The 27618-nt window shown below is 40.2% G+C and overlaps 1 protein-coding gene across 2 annotated transcripts; it reads left to right on the top strand.

The window, feature by feature from the left end:
• The first annotated feature begins 4042 nt into the window (after positions 1-4042).
• LOC146717591 (uncharacterized) lies at positions 4043-23308 on the top strand. Of its 2 annotated transcripts, XM_085478370.1 has the most exons (6): positions 4082-4381; positions 4567-4824; positions 7611-7931; positions 8457-8711; positions 21384-21704; positions 23043-23308. In XM_085478370.1, exons 1-6 carry the CDS (start codon positions 4144-4146, stop codon positions 23306-23308), a joined length of 1659 nt encoding a protein of 552 aa, XP_085334496.1. In that variant the 5' UTR covers positions 4082-4143. The 2 variants fall into 2 exon arrangements, with proteins under 2 accessions (XP_085334489.1, XP_085334496.1); XM_085478363.1 differs by lacking the exons at positions 21384-21704; positions 23043-23308 and adding an exon at positions 9295-10149 and having other exon boundaries at positions 4043-4381; positions 8457-8714.
• Positions 23309-27618: the final 4310 nt, after the last annotated feature.

The following is a 27618-nucleotide window of genomic DNA, read 5'->3' as shown; positions in this document are numbered from 1 at the left end:
TAGTTGGGCATTTTAAACATTCCACCTTAGCCTACTCCCGCCTCGAGGACATTCAGGGACAGCTCAACCAGCCAATAAAGAGACTGCAGCAGGATGTACAGACGCGCTGGAACAGCACGTATTACATGCTCCAGTCCCTCATTGAGCAAAAGCGAGTGCTGGGCATGTATGTGTCCGAGTATGAACTCCCTGACTATCTCACCGCTTACCAATGGGCTCTTATGGAGAAGACTGTTGCCATCCTCGCCCCCTTTGAGGAACTAACTAAAAAAGTGAGCAGCTACGACGCACTAGCCTCTGATGTCATTCCAGCTGTGACTGTGCTAGTGAGACTTCTAATTCAATGAGTATAGCTACAGTACTAAATGTAAGATTATTTTACATCTGAAATATTATATATTTGTAACTAAAATACACAAATACAAATGTATACAATATATACAATATGAAATACATTTCCCTTATTATTACCAGAAAGTCAAATGGCTGGCATTTGTCACAGTGGTTTAGGGGAAACTAAAATCAGTCCTTTTTTTCCACATATTAATACATTTATGAATTTTGTGCAGGTATAAAGATTGCTTCTTCTCCAACAACACTGCTCCAGAGGCCAAGCTGCACCTGAAGCAGGAGCTGCAGATGATGTCCAGAGCTGAGGCAGAGGGGAGTTGGGCAGAAGCTGCAGAACCTCCTGCTAAACTGTTCCTCAAGGCCCAGACCCAGGCTCGACACATACCTCGGAGAGGCCCCAAGCCCTCGTGAAGACAGTCCTCTGAAGTACTGGGGTGTCAACAAAATCAGGTTCCCCACTTTGGCTAAAATAGCCCGTAAATAACTCTCAGCCCCATGTAGCAGTGTGGAAAGTGAAAGGCTTTTTAGCTCAGTGTCACACATTATAGATGAAAACAGAAACAGTCTGACTGCTGATAATGCAGAAAAGCTACTTTTCTTAAAAAAAAACCCTGCCACTCACTTTTTCTCTCCATTAAGTGAGTCATCTTAGACTTGATGTTAATACCTACTTCAATTGCACTGACTGCCACAGTTTTATGTCGGTCGATGTTGTTAGTTTATTCAAATATTGTGCACTAAATGGCAAAGATGTTTATTAATACCCCTTGTGTTGTCCAAAGCGGCAGAGTTTACAATAAACTGAAAAAAATACTTGAGTTGCACTGTCACTGTTTAAATTTTTTTTTCATAATTATTTATTCTGTAATATGTTGCATACAACATGCTTTTCATTTTAAATAAATGTTCTTAATTCCAAACCAGTCCTTTGTTTTTTTTTTGTTTTTTTTTTTGTTTTTTTTTTGTTAAATTATAGGACTAAAGCTGTTACCTGTAAATTTAAATCATGTTTTTATTAAGTACTCGGTATCGGTGAGTACTGAAATGCAAGTACTCGTACTCGTTTCCAAAAAAGTGGTATCGGTGCATCCCTATAGTGGCATGCACACTTGTGGTTTGTATGTTGAGACTTAGGCTACGTTCACACTGCAGGTGTTAATGCTCAATTCCTTTTTTTTGACCAAATTCGATTTTTTTTGTCTGCTTGTTCACACTACAAATAGAATGTGACAGCAAACGCGCTCTAGTGTGAACCCTCAAAGCAGCCCGCAGAAGACGTCACACACAACGCGCTCTGTTTAGACCCAGACCAAACAGTATTGTTTGACTGATGGCCCTTAATATAAAGACTTGTTTCAGACTTTACATTTCCCAATTTTGCTTTAAGTTATAAAGTTATTTTGTTATTTACATATGGCCTAATAATGATCCTTATTGCTGTTTTAGAGAGGAGCAGCCAATTCCAGTTTCCAACAATGGCGGCAGCTACTTAGTTTTAATATTACTCTTATTTTTCTTTCTGGGTCGCAAAAAAACTTTTAACATATTTTCAGGTGAGAATGTAGCTGTGTAAACTTCAAATATCTGAGCCAACCGACACATCGTTTTCAAACCCCAGCGGTCTTTCACTACTCGGGTTAAACATGATATATAAGTCACTTTGATAACTTAATGTTAAATGTTATTGTTTGGCTTTTTCAGTGTTTTATTTGTTCGTGAGTAAATCGGTTTGGCTGAGATTAAAGTTATTAGATTAGATCAAATTTAACTTTATTAATCCCTCGGGAGGGTTCCTCCAGGGTTTTCACACAGCTGAATAAACATCAAACAGAAAACTAATTAAACAAAGTGTGAGACGGTCGATTGATTGATTGATTGAATCTTTATTTTGAACATGTTGAAAAAGTACAACAAAATAGAATTAAAAGAGACAAATGAACAAAGAACAAAGTCGAAAGTTTAAGTCAGCGCCCAGTTATATTTTAGATAGCAAGGAGCAGACGGCAGAGTTTCACTCCACCGAGGGAGCTCATGACGTACTACCCGGCTTTCTTTAGACCGCGAAGGCCGGGTCCTCAGGTGGAAGCACCCTCTGAATTTGGACACCCCCGCTGTTTCCGGGCCAGCCAATAATAACGGTGACATTTAGCGTATTTTATCCGATAAATAAACACTATAAAATGTATTTCTACCCCCCCCCCCCAACAGCCCTTTTGAATTTCTCCCTAATTCTGAGGTCACAATGTTGGCAAGTATGGCCACAACACCTCACTTTTTTGCCACATGTATCGCAAACCACGTCTCAGCTGTTTGTGGAGGCAAAATACCTCTGCACAATTACGGTCAGCCATTGTTGTGAGTGTGCATGCCAAGGGGCTGCGAAATATTTATACAGCCGTATTTCGCACATGACTATGAAAGGCGGAAGAGGAAGTAGTTCCTTTGAATGTAGACAATCCGAATGTTATAGTTTCTTTCCACTGTGTTCCTGTTAATGATAAACTACAAATTTAACCTAAATTACTAAAATATCGATATTTTAATGTGAGAATCAATTCTAGAACATAAATGATTGGTATCGGAGGAATTGATATTTCAGCATCGATCCGCACATCACTGCTCTAAACTGAAAAACAACTTCTCTCTTTTCTCTCTCTTTTGCTCTGTTCTAATCACTTCCTGTCTTTTAGTCAAAGGAGCTTGCAAAGAAAAGCGTCTGGACTTCTTTAAGTTGCTTGAAAGTGTTTCTTTTTTCTTCATAGATGTGCACATCATATACTTTGGATCAGAACCAAAATTACTTAAGATGAAATATAAATGGGGCTGCTGTTGAATTGCATTAAAATACATGAAATTGAGGTAGATCTGAGTGATGGGCAGGATAGTGTTAGTTTGTTACAGATGTAAAAATAGTCAATTGACAGTGTGAGTAATAATAACAATAAAAAATAAATTCTGCTAAGTAATGAAAATGCTAGTTGCACTTCCTTTTTCACATATTCACACACAGAGCAAGAACAGTCTTTCTATTGGTTCTTTAAGTATGTTGGTTTTGCTTCCTTTTTTAATGTGATGAGCTTTTTAAAACAGACAGATCAGTAGCAGGACCCATTTCTGACTGTTAACTGCTGGACATATTTGCATGTCATTTTTTAACATACTCTGTGTCAACACACACTGAACAGTGAGGAGACATGAAAGCTGTGCTGGGATTGATGGTGATTCTTCTGGGACTGTCTCATGGTGAGCTGTTCTTCTTAAATGTGGCACTTATCGCTTAATATTTTTTTTAACCTGTACAAAATATCTGACATCATACTCAGGGATGTTAAAGCAGGACAAATACTTACACAAAGTTCCAATATGTGTACTTTGATTAAGCACGGTAACGCCATCATCGCGACTAACGCGATTAACATTTAACTCACCTGGAGCTCAGACTGACTCAAAATCCCTGGAATGTCTCTGTCAACGCATTTCAAGCAGTTTGTACGAAGGCTGTTCTTTCTACGCTCCAGACGGGATGAGTGTGAGAAGAATTTTAATCGCGTTAATCGTGATGATCGGTTAGGATCAATTAGGTATAAACATGGTAATACTAAAATACTTTTTAACAAGTAAAAGTCCTCATAATTTAATTTTTATTGTGATTTATTTGCCAGAAACTAACGAATCACAAATGTTTGTCTTTTTAATGTTTCAAAATTTGCAGGTGTGGAAACTCACTGTGATGGCAGACAGGATGGAGCTCAGTGTTATGGAGCTTTGGGAGGAACTGTGGACATCCAGCTGATGGACAGCAGCTCTGAAATACCTAGATACCAACTGTTCAAGAATTCATTAAGAATACTAAATTGGTTAAATAATAAGGTTATTTCTAATACCATAGGAGAGAGAGCTTATTTTCCCAGTAATGGAACATTTAGGATCAATAATCTGAGCAGGACAGACAGTGGTATATATACCCTTCGAACCTTTGATTCAGATGGAACAACATCAGGCGTGCAGACTTTACAGCTGTTCATTCAAGGTAAATGTTGGGAAATGCAGCCTTTAATTGATGTAAAGTGATATTATTGCAGAGCGGACGAATTTAGGAACTATGGAAAATCAGCCATTAAGTTACAGACCATGTAAAGTTACACAGAAGGAAGCATAGTGCATGAAAGTGCATCTCATTATATTATCAAAGTCATCTGTGCGTGTTTCTCTCAGCTCCTGTGTCCTCTGTCCTGCTGGTCTCTGCGTGTCTGTCCCAGGGAGAGATGAGGGTGTCCTGCTCCTCTGAGGGAGGGGACAGTCCTCAGTACAGCTGGACTCTGGATGGACGCACACTGACAGATGCTGAGCTCCTTTCTGGAAACAATGAGAGTAAAAACATTATTCTGAAACAGCACATCTCAGGACGTCTGACCTGCTCAGTCAGGAACAATGTCAGTTATGTCTACAAAGAGGAGAGGATATCTACCTGTGGTGAGTGAGAACATTTTTGATTTAAAAATAATAATCATGACTTTGTTCATTACGGTCATTCTGTACATTCATTCATGAAGTATTTGTTTTTACGCATAGGCTTCATTTTTATCAACTGCACCTCAATCTTTAGGACACAGGTGTCAGTATGAAACCAACAGGACTTTGTTTATTAAACCAACAAGTGAATCTATTTTTTAACCCTTACAAAATATCTGACATCATCATCAGAGAATTTAAAAGCTAATATATGTGTACTTTGATTGCTTTTAATAAATTAATGTAAGAATCTATTGGCTTCAATTGCAGTACGTGACAATTTGAGAAGAGCTTCAGTTCCTTTTTTTTCTTTTTATCAGTTTAAGTAACAGTGGTAAAATCTTAGATCACTATGCACCTTGGCAGTCTTGTTGCAGTGTGTTTAAGTGAGTTCTGACATTTTAGAGGACTTTATTCCCTCCCTCCTTATCAGAGAAATCAAGCTTATTTTTCACTTTGATGGACTGCCTAATTTTCAAGAAACTGTCTCAACTTTTTGCTTGGCTGTAACTATGAATCCACATCTTAAGTTATTTAAGTCATGCAGTCACTACAGATATGCTGAACAATGTTTCGGTTGCATTCCTCTTTCAATTTTAATGCTACCTTCATAAATAAACATCTCCATCCTGCTTGTTTGAGGATTCTTTTTTCTGAAATATAGCTTCCTTTTTTCTGTTTGATGAACACCCATTTCTTTTTTTTCATGAAAAGAATGTAGTGTTTGCATTCGTCTAAAATGTGGAGAATGTATCTACCTGTGTTTCTTAGTTCTTAATATATTAATAAATGTTGGACACATTCGTGTTTGAAATTATGGATGCAGCATTTTGTTCTTCAGCCTCTATTACCTACAATTTGCAAAACTGCTACCTACTCTGAGTAAAACAGTAAGAGCTGACAGATTTACGGTAGTGGTGCTACTACAACTTACAGTGGGGCAAAAAAGTATTTAGTCAGCCACCGATTGTGCAAGTTCCCCCACCTAAAATGATGACAGAGGTCAGTAATTTGCACCAGAGGTACACTTCAACTGTGAGAGACAGAATGTGAAAAAAAAAATCCATGAATCCACATGGTAGGATTTGTAAAGAATTTATTCGTAAATCAGGGTGGAAAATAAGTATTTGGTCAATAACAAAAATACAACTCAATACTTTGTAACATAACCTTTGTTGGCAATAACAGAGGTCAAACGTTTACTATAGGTCTTTACCAGGTTTGCACACACAGTAGCTGGTATTTTGGCCCATTCCTCCATGCAGATCTTCTCGAGAGCAGTGATGTTTTGGGGCTGTCGCCGAGCAACACGGACTTTCAACTCCCGCCACAGATTTTCTATGGGGTTGAGGTCTGGAGACTGGCTAGGCCACTCCAGGACTTTCAAATGCTTCTTACGGAGCCACTCCTTTGTTGCCCGGGCGGTGTGTTTTGGATCATTGTCATGTTGGAAGACCCAGCCTCGTTTCATCTTCAAAGTTCTCACTGATGGAAGGAGGTTTTGGCTCAAAATCTGACGATACATGGCCCCATTCATTCTGTCCTTAACACGGATCAGTCGTCCTGTCCCCTTGGCAGAAAAACAGCCCCATAGCATGATGTTTCCACCCCCATGCTTCACAGTAGGTATGGTGTTCTTGGGATGCAACTCAGTATTCTTCTTCATCCAAACACGACGAGTTGAATTTATACCAAAAAGTTCTACTTTGGTTTCATCTGACCACATGACATTCTCCCAATCCTCTGCTGTATCATCCATGTGCTCTCTGGCAAACTTCAGACGGGCCTGGACATGCACTGGCTTCAGCAGCGGAACACGTCTGGCACTGCGGGATTTGATTCCCTGCCGTTGTAGTGTGTTACTGATGGTGACCTTTGTTACTTTGGTCCCAGCTCTCTGCAGGTCATTCACCAGGTCCCCCGTGTGGTTCTGGGATCTTTGCTCACCGTTCTCATGATCATTTTGACCCCACGGGATGAGATCTTGCGTGGAGCCCCAGATCGAGGGAGATTATCAGTGGTCTTGTATGTCTTCCATTTTCTGATGATTGCTCCCACAGTTGATTTTTTCACACCAAGCTGCTTGCCTATTGTAGATTCACTCTTCCCAGTCTGGTGCAGGTCTACAATACTTTTCCTGGTGTCCTTCGAAAGCTCTTTGGTCTTGGCCATGGCGGAGTTTGGAGTCTGACTGTTTGAGGCTGTGGACAGGTGTCTTTTATACAGATGATGAGTTCAAACAGGTGCCATTCATACAGGTAACGAGTGGGGGACAGAAAAGCTTCTTACAGAAGACATTACAGGTCTGTGAGAGCCAGAGATTTTCCTTGTTTGAGGTGACCAAATACTTATTTTCCACCCTGATTTACGAATAAATTCTTTACAAATCCTACCATGTGAATTCATGGATTTTTTTTTCACATTCTGTCTCTCACAGTTGAAGTGTACCTCTGGTGCAAATTACTGACCTCTGTCATCATTTTAAGTGGGGGAACTTGCACAATCGGTGGCTGACTAAATACTTTTTTGCCCCACTGTATGTGATACCAATCAATCAAAGCACTGGGTTATCCAAAACATAATTAGGTTTAAACATGGTAATACTAAAAATATTTTTAACAAGTAGAAGTCCTCACATCAGTAAATTTTGGATTGCTGACAATGTTAATGTAATTTTTATTGTGATTTGTTTGCTAGAAACTAATGAATCACAAATGTTTTTCTTTTTAATGTTTCAAATTTTGCAGGTGTGGAAACTTACTGTGATGGCAGACAGGATGGAGCTCAGTGTTATGGAGCTTTGGGAGGAACTGTGGACATCCAGCTGATTGACACCACTGCAGAAATATCTAGATACCAACTGTTTAAGAATTCATTAAGAATATTAAATGTCATAAAGAACAGGTTTCTTCATAATACTATAGCACATAGATCTCTATTTTTTCCCAGTAATGGAAAATTTAGGATCAATAACCTGAGCAGGAATGACAGTGGTAATTACTCCCTTCAAACCATTGATTCAGATGGAAGATCATTAGGCGAGAGGACTTTACAGTTGTTCATTCAAGGTAAATGTTGGGAAATGCAGCCTTTAATTCATGTAAATGCAATATTGTTTTGGTAATCTTTATAATATAGAGCACATATTTTAAGATACATATATTTTGTGCATGAAATAAATATAATCTACATGATGTGCACTTCATACACCAACGTATTGGGCCACATCTCTTAATCTTAAAATTCAGATGTTTTCACTTCCATTGCCACAGATGTGTGAAACCCATGCAGTCTGCCTCTACAAACATTTGCGAACATGTGTACTCAAGTGTACTAAAGATTACACTGAAGTTGTGTATGTTAGTGTAACATGGATGCTACCTTTTCAGCAAGTTATTTTGAGATATTTCTTCCCTCCCACATATTCCATAATCAACTGTAAGAGAGCGGAAGATTTCAGGAACTACAGAAACTCAGTACTAAGTGGCAGACAATGTGAAGTCACACAGTAGGGACATCAAGTGCTGAGGTGCATAGTGCATGAAAGTGTATCATTTGATGTATCAAAAGTCATATTTGTGTGTTTCTCTCAGCTCCTGTGACCTCTGTCCTGATCGTCTCTGAGTGTCTATTCCTCGGACAGATGAGGGTGTCCTGCTCCCCTGAGGGAGGGGACAGTCCTCAGTACAGCTGGACTCTGGATGGACGCACACTGACAGATGCTGAGCTCTCTTCTGGAAATAATGAGAGTAACAACATCACTCTGAAACAGCATGTCTCAGGACGTCTGACCTGCTCAGTCAGGAACAATGTCAGTGAAGTCTACAAAGAACAAAGCAAATGTACTTGTGGTGAGTGAGAAAAACTTAATGATTATATTATGTGTAATTTATTGTGTTGCACCTGCAGCCATAAACAGACTGTCTTAAACTAACAACAGACTGTGTGTCTGCAAATCTTCAAGATCCCAAATAATAAAACATACTGGCAACCACCAGAACCCCTCATCCTCCCAGTAGCCACACCTATGTTATCTGTTTCACCGTTCTCATATAATCGCATTAATTTGTGCAGCCCACCTTGCAGGGTGAGGACAATACCTCTTTCACAACTGATGTGGTAGAAAAGGATTTAACTAATGTGAACAATGGTAGTGGCTGATTAGTGTAATAGTTTGCACATTTTTCTAATGACCAAAAGACCTTTGGCTCCTGAGAAGAAACAAAACTCCTTTAGGGTTGTTTTAGGAAGGGCATCTGGAATGATAAAAAATCTTACAAATCAAATACATGCCACTACCTGGTGTGGTGAGTCTTTGTAAATAAGGAGTCAGCAAAAAGTTGATTTTACCTGATATGAACCACAGTATATAACAGATAACTCTTCTGTCACATCTTTAACTTTGCTTGTGTTTTTTGTGTCTCTGTACAGATATTTCCTTGCCTATATGTGGTTTGAGAGCAGTTGTGGTAATTGTCTTACTAATTGGGATTTCCATCTACTTTACTTGGAAGAAAAAGAAAAATGAAAAAGCTGAAGCCTCTGCTGCCCTACAAGCAGAATTCCCAGAAAACTCTGTTTTGATGGTCGAAATGAGAAGTTCTGCAACTTAGGCCAACACTAAGTTGCAAATTTCATCTGGTGAAGCGATGAGTATTTTTGGATTTGGATTCTGTGGAAACTAATAGAAAAAAATATGTAAGAAAAGTAGTCTATAGTCATTTGCCACTTTTTTTTCTAGGTAAAGCTGAAATTAGATAATGCTATAAACAAAAAGAATCAGCCCACTTGTAACTGCTGTTTATACGAAATTTTATTTCAGGAATCTTAAACCTGTTTTTTTTTATGATGCTTTCTGCCTTTTATTTGGGAATTTGTTGAAAAAATGTATTCAGCATTTTGAAGAGTTAAATATGTTTTTGCCAGTGTATTGACAAATAAATAAAGATGTAAATACTCTTCTCTTACTGAAGTGAAAATCCTATATCGAAATACGATGTTATAAAATAAGTTTACATTGTACTAAAGATTGCATTTAATTGAGTAAATATTCATATTGTATACTTTGCTTTAACTTCTACTTCTACACTGCAAAAAAATTTTGTATAACATATTAACATTTATAGTGTACATTAGGTGATTTACAGACATAGTTATACACCTCAGTAATATTTATGAGAACAAATATTTTAGTTGACTAAATAATCATGCATTAAACAGTAAAGGATTTTTGTACTCAGTCTGTTTCATGCTTATTGTCACTGCCAAAAATTTATTAAACTACATCAATCCATTCTCTGCCACTTATCTTTTTTAGCCTATCCCAGCTGTCTTAGGGCGAGAGGCAGGGTGCAGGGGCAGGTCGCCAGCAGACAACCATTCTCACCTATGGGCAATTTGGAGTTTCCAATTAACCTATCCTCACTAACTCCATGTCATTGGACTGTGGGAAGAAGCTGGAGTACCCGGAGAGAAACACTGAGAGAACATGCAGACTAGCACAACAAGACCCCAGCCTGATGGTGGGAATTGAACTCTCTCTGGAATTGAACGCACTTCACTAGTTAGATGACAAAGCATTTGGCTATAGAGAATCATAGTTACTATCGCCGTTTACCCGCACTTCATTGAATTTCTTCACTTTGACAGAGCACTGGGCAGAATTCACATTGTGCCAACATCCACCATGGGCCTTCTCCTGGTCCGCACCAGACCACTTTGCCCGGTGCCGATCAGGGGCCCAAGTCCAAGTCCTTATTAAAATAACTAAACTTAAAGTTTTTTTATTTAGTTGTTTTAATGTGTAATAAAAAAAACTGTTATAGCTTTACATTTAGTGAGCTATCTTAGCTATTTTAACATATGGCGGAGAGTAATGATGGGTAGATTACTTCTAGTGGAGTGTATCGTTCAATACCGACATCTGCAGGACAAAAGAAGTATTGCCGGCAAAGTGGCTAAAGCTTGTGCCAAGAAACTGAACTAGGTATATTTATTCTGACATCTGTTTTCCTGTTTACAAAACCAGCTGATGATAAAGTGCTAATCCAAATGAAAGAGAAGTCTATATATTCCAATTAATTTCAATATAATAAAAATAATATAATTGACTAATACAGTATGTAATGTTTAGAACAGAAAAAATACGTTATACTTTATTGTTATGCAAGGAAGTATAAGAGAAAAATGTGAAATAAAGGGGAAGTTTGGTTTAGGAATTATAAGTGCTTTTGACTGTGGGAGTGCTTGTGTACTTGTGTGTGTAAGGGGAAAAGGCAGATTTTTATTAAGAAATCAGAAGCTTTTGTTTGAGATCAGTTCTCCTGCTTTGGAAAAAACTCTTCCACATGGTACTGATGAGGCAGGAATACAAAAGCATAGGAGCGGAAAAACATATACCTTATTTGACATTATGAGATTACAATGATTCCAGACTGGAGAAAGTGTACTTTTTTTCTCTCTGGTTCCATTGTAACTTTTTTTTTTTTTGCTGGGCCCCCTTTTATTTTACAACATTGCCAAAATGTTATTATTAGAAGTGTTTGTGAACTGAAAATCCATAATGTGGGATACTGTTGGTCCGTGATTTGGACAGCCCAGCGCGTGCTCCCGACGCAGGGAAAACAAATTCTGTCAGTATACCTACATTGGCACCGTCGTTGTGCAGGTGAAGCCAAATACAAGATATGCATCATCATATTTTCTAGCCTTTGGCTTGGAAGAAAGTTGGTTTGGAAGCATATTTTGCGATGCTTCAACCTCTGCTTTGCTTTTATGTGAGAGCCCCCATCAAAAACCTGTCCATTATGCTAGCAGTATTCTTTTTTTTTTTCTTTTTTTCTCTCTCTGGGCAGCGATCTCGAATATTGTTCCTGGGATCTGCTGGAGCCACTCACCTAGCTTGGGAGTCACTGCACTTAGTGCTTCGATTACCACTGGGACCACTGTTACCTTAACCCCCTACATCTTCTCAAACTCCTCTCTAAGCCCTTGGTATTTCTCAAACTTCTCATTCTCCTTCTTTCGGATGTTACTGTCATCGCTACATCTATCACTACGGCTGTCTTCTTCTGTTTCTACATCCACTATTTCTGGTTGGTTAGCCAACACCATTTTGTCTGTCTGCAGGACAAATCCAGGTGTGAGGCATGAAGTCATAAACCTTCTTGTAATTAATCCAGTGCACAGGTTGGTTAGCCTAATCTTGCAATCTTGGCTGTCTGCTCGGTCTACCAGGAGCTAATGTTTTGGGCCTCTGGTATTCTTGCCATGTGCCTGTTCATCTTAAATGGCCTGGTCCCATCCAACTTTGCCGGTAGTTGGATGGGACCAGTCCCTTCTGGGGGTCCTTGAGGATCAGGGCTGTCCGGCCTTTCTGAGTGTCTCCCATCGACTAGCTAGTTCATTTGTGCTGCCAGATGCTTATGGAGTGCAGTTAGCTTCTTCAGCCACTAGGCGTGAACTATGTCGGGGCCTGGTGCTGTCCAACTCTTGATACTGGAGACCCTTTCTTGGATGTCTACCACTGTGATAATTACTGGACCCTGTTCAGGGTGGTTGCTGTGATCTGTTTTTAGATTCACTAGCCACTGAACATTGCTGTTAAGGGTTGGTTCTTCTCCAATATGCTCTTGCTGTATTGCTCCGCCAAAAGCCTTGGTGGTGCTGTTCTCATATTGTTCCCCTGGTACTACCCAATCTGGAACTTTCCATCACTTTCTCTTAGAACTGAAGAAGCTTCTCAGATGAGAGGTGAAACATCTTCAAGGAAACCTAAAGAGGTTCAGTAGCCATTTTATACCAACTGAACAACTGAATTTAACTTTGTATTAGCAGCACTTGAAGTCACCATCCTGTCAAGAGCTAATGAGTAAGTTCCAGTTCGTCTTCATAAATGCTTGTGCTGTGACAATGTGTGAATGATGTTGAATTGCCCAATCAAATTCTTAAACAAGGTAGGTAATTCATGCAATTTGGTCAGGGATGCACACAATTGCGCCCCGACGGGGCTCCAAGTGAAACTTGTGACTAAAAAAAACCTTCAAGAACGTAATGCATAATGTAAATCCATAAAGAGCAGTACATCTTAGAGCAGCAAAAACAGAGCTCATGACTATATTCATTTTTCTGTGTAGGTGTGTAGGCAAACAAAAAATGTTTGTATTTGTTTAATAGGCCCATTAGATTTCTCTAGCATGTGGTTCAGTTATCTTTGTACAAAAACAGATGTCCTTCAAAGAGGCACTTTTTACTTTCTCACTTTGAATACATTCCACAGCCTGTGCTGCCTGTACTTTTTCATTCTTACTCGAGTAAAGAGGTTGAATCAATACATAAACCAGAGTGTTTTTTTAACGCATGTATTAGTACGTCTACTTAAGTAAAGAATAACTGTACTTTTGCCACCTCTGAAGACACTATGGTCCATACTGTTTAATAAAGAGACCTGTAGGTTGTCTATGTCTGGGAGGCCTTAGTGATTAAGGTATTTTGTGGTGGCATATGTTGTGTTTCGGACTATATAAATAAAATAAAAACACACTGAAAGAGATTATTATAATATTCAAAATAAAGTCTAAGAAAGGTGTAAGGGGTCACCAAATCAGTCTGAAGCAGTATTATTTGTCATGGTCCAGGTGAGTGGCAGCATTTTTCCATAGAGCTACGTGTCTCCACCTCTAGCTGACCTCATTTCCTACCTTGAATCACACCTGGAGCTCATTATCACGGCTGTATTTAAGACCAGTGTTGACCACTACTCTTTGCCAGATTGTCTGCTATCAGCGTTAGCTCACATTCATGTATATAGCTTTCTTTATGATTTACATCCTCAGCACTTAGCTCTTGCATTTATATACAGTGGTTTGCAAATGTTTGGGCACCCCTGATAATTTTCATGATTTTTCTTCATAAATCATTGGTTGTTTGGATCAGCAATTTCATTTAAATATATCATATAGCATACAAACACAGTGATACTTGGGAAGTCAAATGACACTTATAGGATTTACAGAAAGTGTGCAATAGTTACTTAAACAAAATTAGGCTGGTGCGTAAATTTGGGCACCAAATTGTCGTTTTATTGATTTGAATACCTTTAGCACTAATTATTGGAACACAAAATTTGTTTGGTAAACTCATTGACCCTTGACCTACATACACATGTGAATCTTATAAACTTATAAGAAAGGGTATTTAAGGTGGCCAATTGCACGTTTTTCTCCTCTTTGCATCTTCTCTGAGTAGCAGCCTAAAAACAACTCTCGAATGACCTGAAACCAAATACTGTTCAACATCATAGTTTAGAGGAAGGAAACAAAAAGCTATCTCAGAGATTTCAGCTGTCAGTTTCCACTGTGAGGAAATGGAAGACCACAGGCACAGTTCTGGTTAAGGCCCAAAATGGCAGGCCAAGGAAAATCTTAGATAAGCAGAGGTGAAGGATGGTGAGAACAGTCACAGTCAACCCACAGAGCAGCTCCAAAGACCTACAACAACATCTTGCTGCAGATGGTGTCACTGTGTATTGTTCAACTATTCAGCACACTTTGCACAAGGAGATGCTGTATGGGAGATAAATGCAGAAGAAGCCTTTTCGCACAAACAGAGTCACTTGAGGTATGTTTCACACACATTTGGTCAAGCCAGCTTGATTTTGAAATAAGGTGCAGTGGACTGATGAAACAAAAATGGACTTATTTGGACATAACAAAAGTCAGTATGCATGGTGGAAACAGAACACAGCATTTCAAGGCAAACACTTGCTACCCACAGTAAAATTTGGTGGTGGTTCCATCATGCTGTGGGGCCAGTGCAGGTACTGGGACCTTGTTAAAGTTGAGAGTCGAATGGGTTCTGGTCAAAATCAGCAGATTTTTGAGAACAATGTTCAAGAATCAGTCACCAAGTTGAAGTTGTGCCAGGGGTGGATATTTCAACAAGACAACTATGGTAAATGGCCTGTATTTGTATAGCACTTTACTAGTCCCTAAGGACCCCAAAGCACTTTACACAACCAGTCATCCACATACAGGTGATGCAAGCTACATTGTAGCCACAGCCATCCTGGGGCGCACTGACACTGGCGCCACCGCCAGTAGGCAACAGGTGAAGGACACAACGACCAAGACTGTCCAAGCCGGGACTTGAACCGGCAACCTTCCGATTACAAGGTGAACGCCTAACTCTTGAGCCACAATCACCACGTTAATCCTGCAGAAGGAGGATCTACTAAATATTGATGTGATTTTTCTGTTGCACTATTGCACACTTTCTGTAAATCCTATAAACGTCATTTCCCTTCTCAAATATCACTGTGTTCGTCTGCTATTTGATAAATTGCTAATCCAAACAATGTTTTATGAAGGAAAATCATGAAAATTATCTGGGGTGCCCAAACATTTTCATAACACTGTATATAAATGCAAGAGCTAAGTGCTGAGGATCTTTTGTTGCCTTCACTGATATACATAGCTTCATATACATAGCCCCTGTAAACAGTTCCCTGCTCCCGTGCACTAGTATTTGTCATTTATATTTAAAAATGACATCTTTGTAAATAAATGTTATTCACACCATTTTTTGAGCCTCTGTGTTTCCATCTGTATATTAGGTCCATTCTGCCCCTTGGCCTCAGCGGCATTGACATTATTCTTTACCAAGAGATGGTGCTATTTTGCAGCATGCTATTACTGGATTAACTGTGTTTTAGTGGCTTATCGGACTTTAAGATTTGTACTATTAAAACTTGAGATTTGCCAAGCTTTAAAGATGACCTATAATTATTTGTATAAGTATAAAATATATCAATTCTTTGCATAGTGTTTAAAAAGTTAGTGGTCATCCGGAGTGACTTTTTGTTGAAAGAGAGAGAAAATTTATTATTAATAAAAACTAAATTATTATAACTAAAATCTAAATTCTGTAATACAGGTGAACTGATTTCTTAGGAATTTAAGAAATTATTCTCAAAACCCCTTTTAGTATCAATGAGATGTTTCCCTCTCTTCTTGAAAGCTAAAAAGGAAGAAAAACTGATGCCACCTCCTTCCATCCCCTCATCAATAAAACCTAACACAAAGGGTTTCTGTGAGGCGGTTCACTAACAGGACACAGCAGTCTGTTCAGAGCAGCATACGCTGAGCTGAAGCTTGAAAGCCACTGTATGGATCAACAGAAGCTGAACCTTGAACAGACATGGAAGCTGTTGTATTGTTGCTGTTCTTTCGAGTGTCTCATGGTGAGCCAAGTAACATTTTAAAATTAATGCTTAATTCTACATTTCAAAAGAGAATAACATGTTTTACAGCTATGGGATCCAGTAAAGTCAGTGAAAAAGTTTGACTTTTTTCTTATGGATGAAGAATCTCAAACACAGAAAAAAATCAACAATAGATCTGTTGAATATAATTACAATTACAGAATGCTTTAACTGTTTTTAAATTACACTGTTTGGTTCCTTGTAATAATAATATCAAATTCTGATATCAATTTCATGTGGATATGCACTTAAAGTAAATACAGTTATGGAAGAAGAAATGTTTAAATAATATATAACTAATTTTAATCACCTGAATTAGCTCCATCACAGTTTTATTAATAATCAAATATGATGGAAGATGTACCATTTTTAGAATTTTTATTTATTTAATCTATTTAGATTTTGGAAAAGCCCTCAGTTATCTACAATATAAATGTGTTTTAAATGCAGTTTTCAGACACTGTCTGTGTAATATCAGTGCAAACACTGTTTATTGGAATATATCATATTTTTTATTTTGGGTATCTACTACAACTGTGGTATATGTGAACAGATTTCACATTAACAACAACTTGTCATAATTATGGGGGCAAGTTAACTGAAACATCAAAGTGTCGGAACTGTTCATTTTTGTCACAGCAGGCATCTTTACATTTTGCAGAAAGACCACAACCATTTAAAATGGCTGTATTATGATGGAGTGCTTAGAGCCACATTATGAAAAAAATATTACTGATCATTGCAAGAATAATGTCCAAATTGTGAGATTAAAGTGGAAAACCATTTGCTCTTGCTCTTGACGAAGGCGGTCTCGGTCGCTGTTGCTTGTCATGTGTTTCTTTGGTGTATTTTTTCATGTGCTATGTGCAGAGGTGTTTTTTTTCTGTTCTCAAACTGATCTCCCTGTTGGAGCTCAGTCTGGGGGGAGTTATTTTTTTCTCCTTATCTTTCCTCATGTGGTGCATTTTCCATTGTTATACCTCTCTGACCTGTCTTCCCCATGTGATGTTTTGTGTAATGTATGTATGGTCGGAGGGTAAGATGGCGCCGCCATTGCGTGCAATAGGTCGGCTGTCACGGTCCGGGGCAGCGGCCGTGTGGAAAGTGGAAGGAGGACCCAAAATGCAGCACTTATTCAGAGGTGAGGGTGATTTATTGTTAATAACAAACACAAAGTGGAGATGGCAAACAGAACTAAGGACGAAACTAAACTGGGATAAACTACACAGAGGAGTGGCAAACCTGAACATGAAGGGAGAACACGCAGAGGATTACACCAGGTAGGAACACAGACGACGCGACGAGGAGCAGAGGAAATCACACGCTATAAATACACAAAGAGACACTGGGAAATCACACACAGATGGGGGAAACAGCTGGACCTGATTAACCTGACGAGACAGGGGAACACTAACACCAGGGACCAACAGAGGGAGCACAAACCCAGAACCCAGTGTCTAAAATCCCAAACACAAACCATCCCAAAACAGCCATGAATAATAATGAAAGTAATAACAATAAGTACATAAACATAAAGTCACTGAGTCATGGTCGCAGGACCATGACAGTACCCCCCCCTCAAGGGCTGGCCCCCGACAGCCACAGAAACACACCACCAGATCCGGGCGGGCGGCAGGGGGCCCAGGACGGAGGGACCGGACCACGACCACGGACGGAGGCCCCAGAGTCCCAAAACAAAGATGAACACAAAACCCACAGGGGAGCAGAGTCCAAAGCACAGTTCAGGAGGCCGTCCACGAAGAAGGCAGCGGCGGCGCGTAAAGAGTTCAGGAGGCCGGCCGTGCGGAAGGCAACGGCGGCCAGTCAGGCGACGGCGCTCGGCCAGTAGCCTAGCCAGCGGTCCAGAAAACGGCCGTTTAGCTCCAGACCCAAACGAGGCTGGGCCAGGCGAGGCTGAGGGCACGGAAGCCGGGACCGCAGCAGGCGGAGATGATGATGCAGACACGAAGGCTGGACCAGGCGAGGATGCAGACACGAAGGCTGGACCAGGCGAGGATGCAGACACGGAGGCTGGACCAGGCGAGGATGCAGACACGGAGGCTGGACCAGACGAAGATGAAGATGAAACCGGGCCAGGCGAAGATGAAACCGGGCCAGGCGAAGATGAAACCGGGCCAGGCGAAGATGAAACCGGGCCAGGCGAAGATGAAACTGTAGCTGAAGCTGGGCCAGGTGAGGATGAAGCTGGACCAGAATCAGGCGAGGATGAAGCCGGGCCAGGCGTGGATGAAGCCGGGCCAGGCGTGGATGAAGCCGGGCCAGGCGTGGATGAAGCCGGGCCAGGCGTGGATGAAGCTGTAGCTGAAGCTGGGCTAGGCGAAGCAGACGCTGAAGCTGAAGCTGGGCCAGAATCAGGCGAGGATGAAGCCGGGCCAGGCGTGGATGAAGCCGGGCCAGGCGTGGATGAAGCTGTAGCTGAAGCTGGGCCAGGTGAGGATGAAGCTGGACCAGAATCAGGCGAGGATGAAGCCGGGCCAGGCGTGGATGAAGCCGGGCCAGGCGTGGATGAAGCTGTAGCTGAAGCTGGGCTAGGCGAAGCAGACGCTGAAGCTGAAGCTGGGCCAGGTGAGGATGAAGCTGGACCAGAACCAGGCGAGGCTGAAGCTTCAGGCTGAGGCGTGGCAGTAGCAGGTGGTAGCGCTGCAGGTGATGGTACTGCAGGAGGCGGCGCTGCAGCCACAGGTGGAGAAGCAGCCGCAGGTGGAGAAGCAGCCACAGGTGGCCGGACGGGATCCTCGGGCCCCCCAGCCGACATGGCAGCAGGTGTGGGATGAGGCTGGACGAGCTCCTCGAGCCCCCCAGCCGAAGAAGCAGGAGGCTGGACGGGCTCCTTGGGCCCCCCAGCTGGCGAAGCAGGAGGCTGGACGGGCTCCTCGGGCCCCCCAGCAGGCGAAGCAGGAGGCTGGACGGGCTCCTCGGGACCCCCAGCTAGTGAAGCAGGAGGCTGGACGGGCTCCTCGGGCCCCCCAGCGAAAACAGCCGCAGAACCAGTGGGCACCGGGGCCCCCGGCACACATGAAACAAAACCAGTAGGCACGTGGGCCTCTGGCACTTTTGAAACAAAACCAGTAGGCACGTGGGCCTCTGGCACACATAAGGAGGGCTGCAGCTGCGCAGAGCACTGACCCTGCTCAGGCAGTGACAGCCCGGTGCAGTTCCCAGCTGGCATCTTGGCCTCCAGGGGTCCAGAGTAAGCCGAGGGCAGTAACCCAGCCTCTGGGGAAGCCCCGGAGTGAGCAATAGTCTCTATTGTTGCCAGCTTTTGAGGAACAGGTCCGTAATGAAACAGTTTGTCTCCCTGCTCAGAAACAGCGGTGGAAAAACAGTGCGAAAATTGTGGCTCAGCCATCACCGGAACTGTGGGCTGTAGCGATGCTAGCGGTGGTGGTGGCTGAGTGGCTAACTGGAGCGGCGGTAGAACGGGTAATTGAGCCCTCAGGGAGGCTAATGGTTGAGCTACAGACCTGGGAGCTTGTGGCTGGACACAGAACTGAGCCGGAGAATGGTGATAAAGTCCTGGCTCAGAAGGGGTGGCAGAGACACAGTCTGTTAGTCTTGCAGAGGGTCTGTACACGCCCACTTGAGAAGGATCAGTCACCACGAAGGTGGGTAAGCGATCCATACCGTCTCCCATCCCGCTCTGAATAGCCCCAGAAAACAAAGTCCCGGAAACTGGGGAAACCAAAGCGTCCCGCTCACTCACCGCATCGGGCTGCTCGAAAGGGAATGCAGACGGAGGGTGAAGTCCAAGGTCTAAAAGGAGAAACTCCCGCTCCCACGGACATAGCGAGCCCAGAAGCCATGGGAGACCGGTCACCAGACGCTGTAGCCGCCTCTCTACAGCGCGCTGGGACGTGCCACCCGGGCTTTCCAGCCACAGGTCGATGAGCTCCTGTGTGGCATCGATGAGAGTCTCTCGTAGCTCCCTGGACGGATTAAGCGCTGCTGGGTCCATTTGGTGGTCGCGTCGTACTGTCACGGTCCGGGGCAGCGGCCGTGTGGAAAGTGGAAGGAGGACCCAAAATGCAGCACTTATTCAGAGGTGAGGGTGATTTATTGTTAATAACAAACACAAAGTGGAGATGGCAAACAGAACTAAGGACGAAACTAAACTGGGATAAACTACACAGAGGAGTGGCAAACCTGAACATGAAGGGAGAACAGCAGGGAGAACACGCAGAGGATTACACCAGGTAGGAACACAGACGACGCGACGAGGAGCAGAGGAAATCACACGCTATAAATACACAAAGAGACACTGGGAAATCACACACAGATGGGGGAAACAGCTGGACCTGATTAACCTGACGAGACAGGGGAACACTAACACCAGGGACCAACAGAGGGAGCACAAACCCAGAACCCAGTGTCTAAAATCCCAAACACAAACCATCCCAAAACAGCCATGAATAATAATGAAAGTAATAACAATAAGTACATAAACATAAAGTCACTGAGTCATGGTCGCAGGACCATGACATCGGCAGCCTTATGAAATTTCCCCTTGTGGGACTAATAAAGGTATATCAAAATCTATTTCAAATCCAAATGAAGAGAGTACACTTGTTTTAAGACAAACCGCTAGACTAGCTATACTCACTGAGTTAGTGAAATCGTACCTTAGAATCGAGGAAGGAAATGATTCCTCTTTTATTTCATAAACACAGTGTGGTGATCAGTATAAGGACTTTGAAAAGATGGTGCAGAAAGTTGTATCTGATGGAAAAACAATCCAACTTGCTGGAGTTGGCTGGAAAGGAAATGGCTGGTAATGGACAGATGCAAGGCTATCGATGGTTACACCCTTGTGCAATAAAGAGGATGTATGCTATGTGATGTTATACGGCTGATTAGTTTGTTTCACTAATTCATCTACAACAGGCATTTTGTAGAGAGTCTTGCAACCGTAGCAACAACTATAATTGATCACCAATATATATATTTTCTTAATGTGGCTATAATACTCTGTTGTACTATCTGAAGTATCACAGTAGATGATTCAGTAGTAATGATAAGCCAGCATGTACAAGCTAAATTAAAATCATTTTACTGTTTGGACTTCCAGACAAAAATGTCAAAACGTGACACTAATTCTAAAATAGTGCTGCTAGCTGAGCCTTAACACAATGTGCTTCACTCACAGACCTGTGTAATGTTAATGTTAATCTGCATGCCAATAAATGCTTCTTCACATAGTGTGAACTGAGACAAATATTTATTAATGTTTCAAAATTTTCAGGTATGGGAACTTCCTGTGATGGCAGACAGGATGGAGCTCAGTGTTATGGAGCTTTGGGAGGAACTGTGGACATTCAACTGATGGACAGCACTGCAGAAATATCTAGATATGATCTGTCAAAGAATTCATCAAAAATACTAACTGTCAGAAATAATACGTTTTCTTCAAATAGCATAGAACATAGATATCTCTTTTTTCCCAGTAATGGAACATTTAGGATCAATGACCTTAGCAGGAATAACAGTGGTAATTATACCCTTCAAACCTTTCATTCAGATGGAAGATCATCAGGTGAGCGGACTCTACAGTTGTTTCTTCAAGGTAAGTTTTCCTTGTTGGAAAACGAAGCACGAATTAAAATTTTTATTTACTATGTATATAATATATGCCAATAAATTTCAGATACATGCATTTTGGACTTTCCCTGTTCTTAATTCGAGAATGTAATATATACTCTTGTTGTAATGAAACTATATACAATTTAATTGAATACAATTTGACTAAACAAAGCAAATAGGCAGAAACTTAAAATTATTACATCAAAATAAAAATTGTAGAGCATGATTAAAGGTCCTACAAGATACACACAAAGAAATGCTTGCAGACGATTTTATGCAAACAAAAAATGAATGCACACAGCATAATTGGTTTGAGTTTGAAACAAAAATTGGAATTCAGGTCAGACACATGGTTTAAATGAGTACTGTAAGGCTATTGTTGAATATAATAAAGACATTTATAAATACCTTTATGGGTGGAAAATAACCTATTTTTTATATATATATTTTAACATTGGATTAAAAATGATATTGATCAATTAATGAAAAAGCAGAATCTTGAATTACAAATACTAAATTATGCACTGATATTCTCATTTGTGGTTAGGGAACAGTGAATTTCAAAGACAGACAATTTTATGTAGTTGATACACTCTGAGAACAGATATGTTTAATACAACTCACAACTTGTTACATTTGAACATGTGCTTATTGGCCCAGAGACTATTCACTGTTCACACACATTTTGTGTGAATTTTTGAACCAAAAAAATTTCAGAAAAAAGCACATGAATAAAACGTATAAAGTTTTGGAGGAGATAGGTCTGTCAGGAAGACAATGCCCCAAAACATACAACCAAGGCAGCAAAGTAGTGGCTAAAGTAGAATGCTAAGGTCATGAAGTGGCCTAGTATCCAGACCTCACTACTATAAAATATCTGTGGAATGACAGGAAGCTTTCAGTTTCCAAGTGGCAGCCAACAAACCTAAAAGATTTAGAGAGTTTCTGTGAAGTGGAGTTGGCCAAAACCCCCTTGTGAGATGTTTGCAAACCTGGTGACCAACTGTAAGAAATGAATTACTGTTGTGCTTGCTGAGAAGGGTTTCTCCGCCAAGTACTAAGTCATGCTTTGCTTGAAGATCAAATACTTATGAATGACATTCGATCAATTTAAATCAAATTCTAACATGTAATGTGTTTTTTTCTGGATGATTGGTTCTCTCTTCATTATAATAAAACTACCATAAGAATTAGAGACTAATCGTGTCCTGCAGGTCTTGGGTCCGTAAGTGAGCAAACTTGCAAATTTAGCAGGTGATCAGAAAATTATTATCAATATCCTATGATAGTAACATAAGTCATTTGCGTGTGTTTCTCTCAGCTCCTGTGTCCTCTGTCCTGCTGGTTTCTGAGTGTCTGTCCCAGGGAGAGATGAGGGTGTCCTGCTCCTCTGAGGGAGGGGACAGTCCTCAGTACAGCTGGACTCTGGATGGACGCACACTGACAGATGCTGAACTCCTTTCTGTAAATAATGAGACTAACATCATGACTCTGAAACAGCACGTCTCAGGACATCTGGTCTGCTCAGTCAGGAACAACGTCAGTAATGTCTCCAAAGAAGAGATGATATCTACCTGTGGTGAGTGAGATTATTATAAACAAAAGGTAATATTCGGTTTGTATTGATTATGAACACTTTGTACAAATGTCATAACTCATCTAATTGTTTGCTGCATTTTTTCCCCATTGTTTGCACCTGGGACATTAACGTGAATGGCTCTTTTTTTCCACTGTATTTCCAAATACATTTGTAAAACCATCAAACAAAACAAACAAAAACAAAAAACGTGTTTACTGAGTTTTTTTGTTTTGTTTTTGTATGTCTTTCATTTTAGGAGTAGCAGCTTTGCCCTTGATCGGCGGTGTTCTCTCAGCACTGGTATTTCTCTTATTTGTGGGTGTAGCTGTCAGAGGAAAAAACAGAACAAACTCTCTACAAAACAAAAAGGTACAAAACTTCCTTTAACTTACTTCAGTCTGACAAAAAATATTTTCCTTTATTTAATATTACCAAGAAAGTTGTGATTCTTTTTGATCTTTTTGATACCCGCTGTCTTTAACTGGGTTTAAATGGTTGGCAATGGCCAGATGCAGGGATAGCGATGGTTCCACCCTTGTGCAATAAAGCGCATGTTTGTTGTATCACAAGACTCATCTAAACGAGGTATTTTGTCGAGGGTATAGCAGCCGTGGCAATTGTTTTGAAACAAGAAATGTAATTTGCACATTTCGACTTCATTCTCAAAGTGACCAGTAATATATATGTGTGTCTAATTTATTTAACTCTTGTTAAGAAATCAAGTTTCATGAAACGTCAAACTATTGTTTTGATGACTCACTGACTTTATTTGCTCAATTTATTTTCTCTGCAGAGGCAGAGAAAGATGATGACCAGGAAGTCACGTATGCTGATGTCAGGGTTATGCTGCAGCAGCAGGGGAAGCAAGTAGAGCAAAGGGTGGAGGCAAAGCCAGAGGTGGAGTACGGCCAAGTCAAGTTTTCAAAGCGACTTCGACACACTGAACCAACAGGAGTTGATTGTATCTATTCCACGAGCACAAAAGGTCCGTGTCAATATAGCTAAAGGTGATTTCCTATCAGAGGAATACAAAATATTAAAACTGATGAATATTTTGAGAAAATGCATCAAGTCTTAAGTTTCCTCTATGTTTAAATACTACCAGTGTCAGGGTTTTCTGCATTTTTATTCTGTTGAAGCTCTAAACAAATGTTATATGGTTGCAATGGAGCAGTTTCTCTTTTCAATTTAACTTTGTTCATCATTTGTTTCACTTCCATGTTTTATTATCATTATTAATGTATACATCTTTATAATAATTAAACATTAAATATTTTAGTTGACTTGTTGGGTCATTACTTAAAAGAAATGTTACTGGGTGTGGAACATATCAATAAACTAAGCAGGGCAGACAGTGATGACTATTTGTTTCAAGCCTATCAAGCCCAAGCCTTATTTATATTATATTTATAGCAAAGCAGACAGTAGGTGTGAAATAAAAATTCCAATAGTTTATTTATTCTTGAAGTAAATCAAATGATGAGACAAAGGAAAACAGATTTAAAAAAACAAACAAAAGAAAACCAACAAAAACAAAACAAACAAAGAAATTAGTAATATCATTGATGGTATGGAATATTAATTCATTAATGTCACAAATTTTTAAAAGGCCAAAATCCGAAACCTCCAATGCCAAAACCAGCAGCTCAACTTAACTTTAACAAAAAGGAAGTAGGGAGAGGCCACTTGGGGACACATAACCAGTTTTTGCCTCCATTTTTAGAGCTGGGGAAGAAAAAGTACTCAAAATAAAGTCAAGTATTTTACAGCCTTGTATTATTCAGACAGTTTCACTGCATGCCTCTTAGAGGTGTTAAGTTCCATCTCTGTTCTGTGATGCAGGAGTTGTTTTGTCTAACAGATGAGTTTTTGTCTGTTCCAGCTGTTATTTGTGTAATACTGTCTTAGTCTGTTTTTGTGTGTCCATGAAAATGTATGTAAGTCGGGTACATCCTTCTATATTTTATGAGGAGTCTTCTTCTGTTAATGTATCACTCATAATGCTCAGTGAGCCTCATTAGGAGTAAGTTTGCTTCTATCAGTGCAGACTCTGCAGTTTTTAATTTTACTACATTCAAAATGACTGTTGACATTACTGAAACTTTCCACTCACTGATTATTATTAGCAGCACTGAATGTGTGCAACAAGCTGTGAAAATGATGTATTATAGCTGGTGTGGTTCTGTCACAGGAAATTTGCGCTCGTTTCATGGGTGTCTAACCAGCTGGGGTGCAGTATGGTGAGGTTTAGCAAGTTACAACAAAGAAGGCATGAACTTAATTCACTGAGCACTTTTTTACTTAACAGGATGGTTCAAAGAAAGAATAAAAAGAATAAAAAAAACATTAACAAAATAGACATTATGAAGAGATCTTTTTAAGTGAAACATTCTTTTGATAAATTAATCAAAATGTATTTCACTCAGTGTTTTCCCTTTCAGTCAGGAAACTTTCCCCTCTATTTCATTTTCTAAGTAACAATAAACTCAGTGAGGAAACCAAATCCAGTGGTATACAAATGTTTGGGCACCCCTGATAATTTTCAGGATTTTTCTTCATAAATCATTGTTTTTTTGGATCATTTAAATATATCATATAGCATACATGCATAATGATATTTGGGAAGTCAAACGTTTATAGGATTTATAGAAAGTGTGCAATAGTTACTTAAACCAAATTAGGCTGGTGCGTATATTTGGGCACCCATGACGTTTTATTGATTTGAATACCTTTAGTACTAATTATTGGAACACAAAATTTGTTTGGTAAACTCATTGACCCTTGACCTACATACACAGGTGAATCCACTTATTAGAAAGGGTATTTAAGGTGGCCAATTGCAAGTTTTTCTCCTCTTTGCATCTTCTCTGAGTAGCAGCCTTAAAACAACTCTCGAATGACCTGAAAACAAAGATTGTTCAACATCATAGTTTAGGGCAGGGTGGGCAACTCCAGGCCTCGAGGGCCAGTGTCCCTGCAGGTTTTAGATGTGTCCTTGAACCAACACAACTGATTTAAATGGCTAAATTAGCTCCTGCAGTTCTCCAGAGGCCTGGTAATGAACTAATCATGTGATTCAGATTTAGTTCCCAAATTTATGCACCAGCCTAATTTAGTTTAAGTAACTATTGCACACTTTCTGTAAATCCTAAAAACATCATTTCACTTCTCAAATATCACTGCGTTCGTCTGCTATATGATATATTTAAATGAAATTGCTCATCCAAACAGTGTTTTATGAAGGAAAATCATGAAAATTATCAGGGGTGCCCAAACTTTTGCATAACACTGTAAAATAGTTTATGCAGATAGTACACCTGTTTTAATTATAACTATCACGACTGCATGTTAATGAGTCTGGTTTTAACTGACTGATTTTTTTTTAACTAAAATTTCAAGACATAACAGAAAAAACTGCATGTGCGACTGCAGTTTTTATGTTGACCTTTTGTGAGTGTGTTTCACTTCCTTTATATAGTCTCTGGGTACAATAAAGATTTCTCCTTGTATGGTGAAACCAGGCGTGTCGTTAGGTCTGGCAGATCATTTCATGACACTGAGGCTCTCGGTGCTTCTAGAATGTTTCTTGATAGAAGTCACACATTGAGCTAAGGATTCACACACTTCTCATGTTGTTTCACATGTCTATTTTTCATGTAACTGAAACACAAACTTTTTTAAAAATATTTTTCTATATTAGCAAGAAAGAAATGGCAAGAAACAACCAGATATCTGTCACTATGAAAACACCATGCTTGTCTTGGTTAAACAATAGCATGGTCGCTATCCTTTTGTGTTCTCAGAATGTCTACACACATTACCATGCAAGGATAAATAAATATTGTTACAGGGGGACGCTCTTTGTTGCTCTGCAATTCAGTTCATGATTCCCAACAATCTTAGGTTATTCAGTTGATACAAAATCAAGAATTTAAGTACATCAGCGCTGAAGCCTGGTGATCTGGCTGTGAACATGTGATTCAGGGACACAGGATCCATTAAAAAGCACTAGATTGTTTATTGACATGCATCTATTGCTGCATCCAGTAGCAAACTTTGGTGACTATTTAACTCCTATAATAACTCTCATAAATTAGGTCTGATAATGTCATATTATGCATTAGTAATTTGTTTTTCTGCAGTCCGATCTTTGTTGATGAGCTGAAATACAGTACGATATAAAGGTCTTGAACTATCCCTCATTTCTTTAGGTGGTTATACCAAAAAATTGACTTTTAAGTGCTTTAGAATTGTGCAAACTGTCTTTGCTTTCTCAGCGCATGTTTGCACATATTTCAACAAGTCACTGCACCTGTTT

Source organism: Copadichromis virginalis, linkage group LG2, assembly GCF_057382275.1.
Source record: "Copadichromis virginalis isolate Kocher_CV1m ecotype Utaka linkage group LG2, C_Virginalis_male_GT1.1, whole genome shotgun sequence".
Classification (NCBI taxonomy): domain Eukaryota; kingdom Metazoa; phylum Chordata; class Actinopteri; order Cichliformes; family Cichlidae; genus Copadichromis; species Copadichromis virginalis.
The sequence above is the reverse complement of the archived record's forward strand: the minus strand, read 5'-3'. Positions and strand labels throughout refer to the sequence as shown.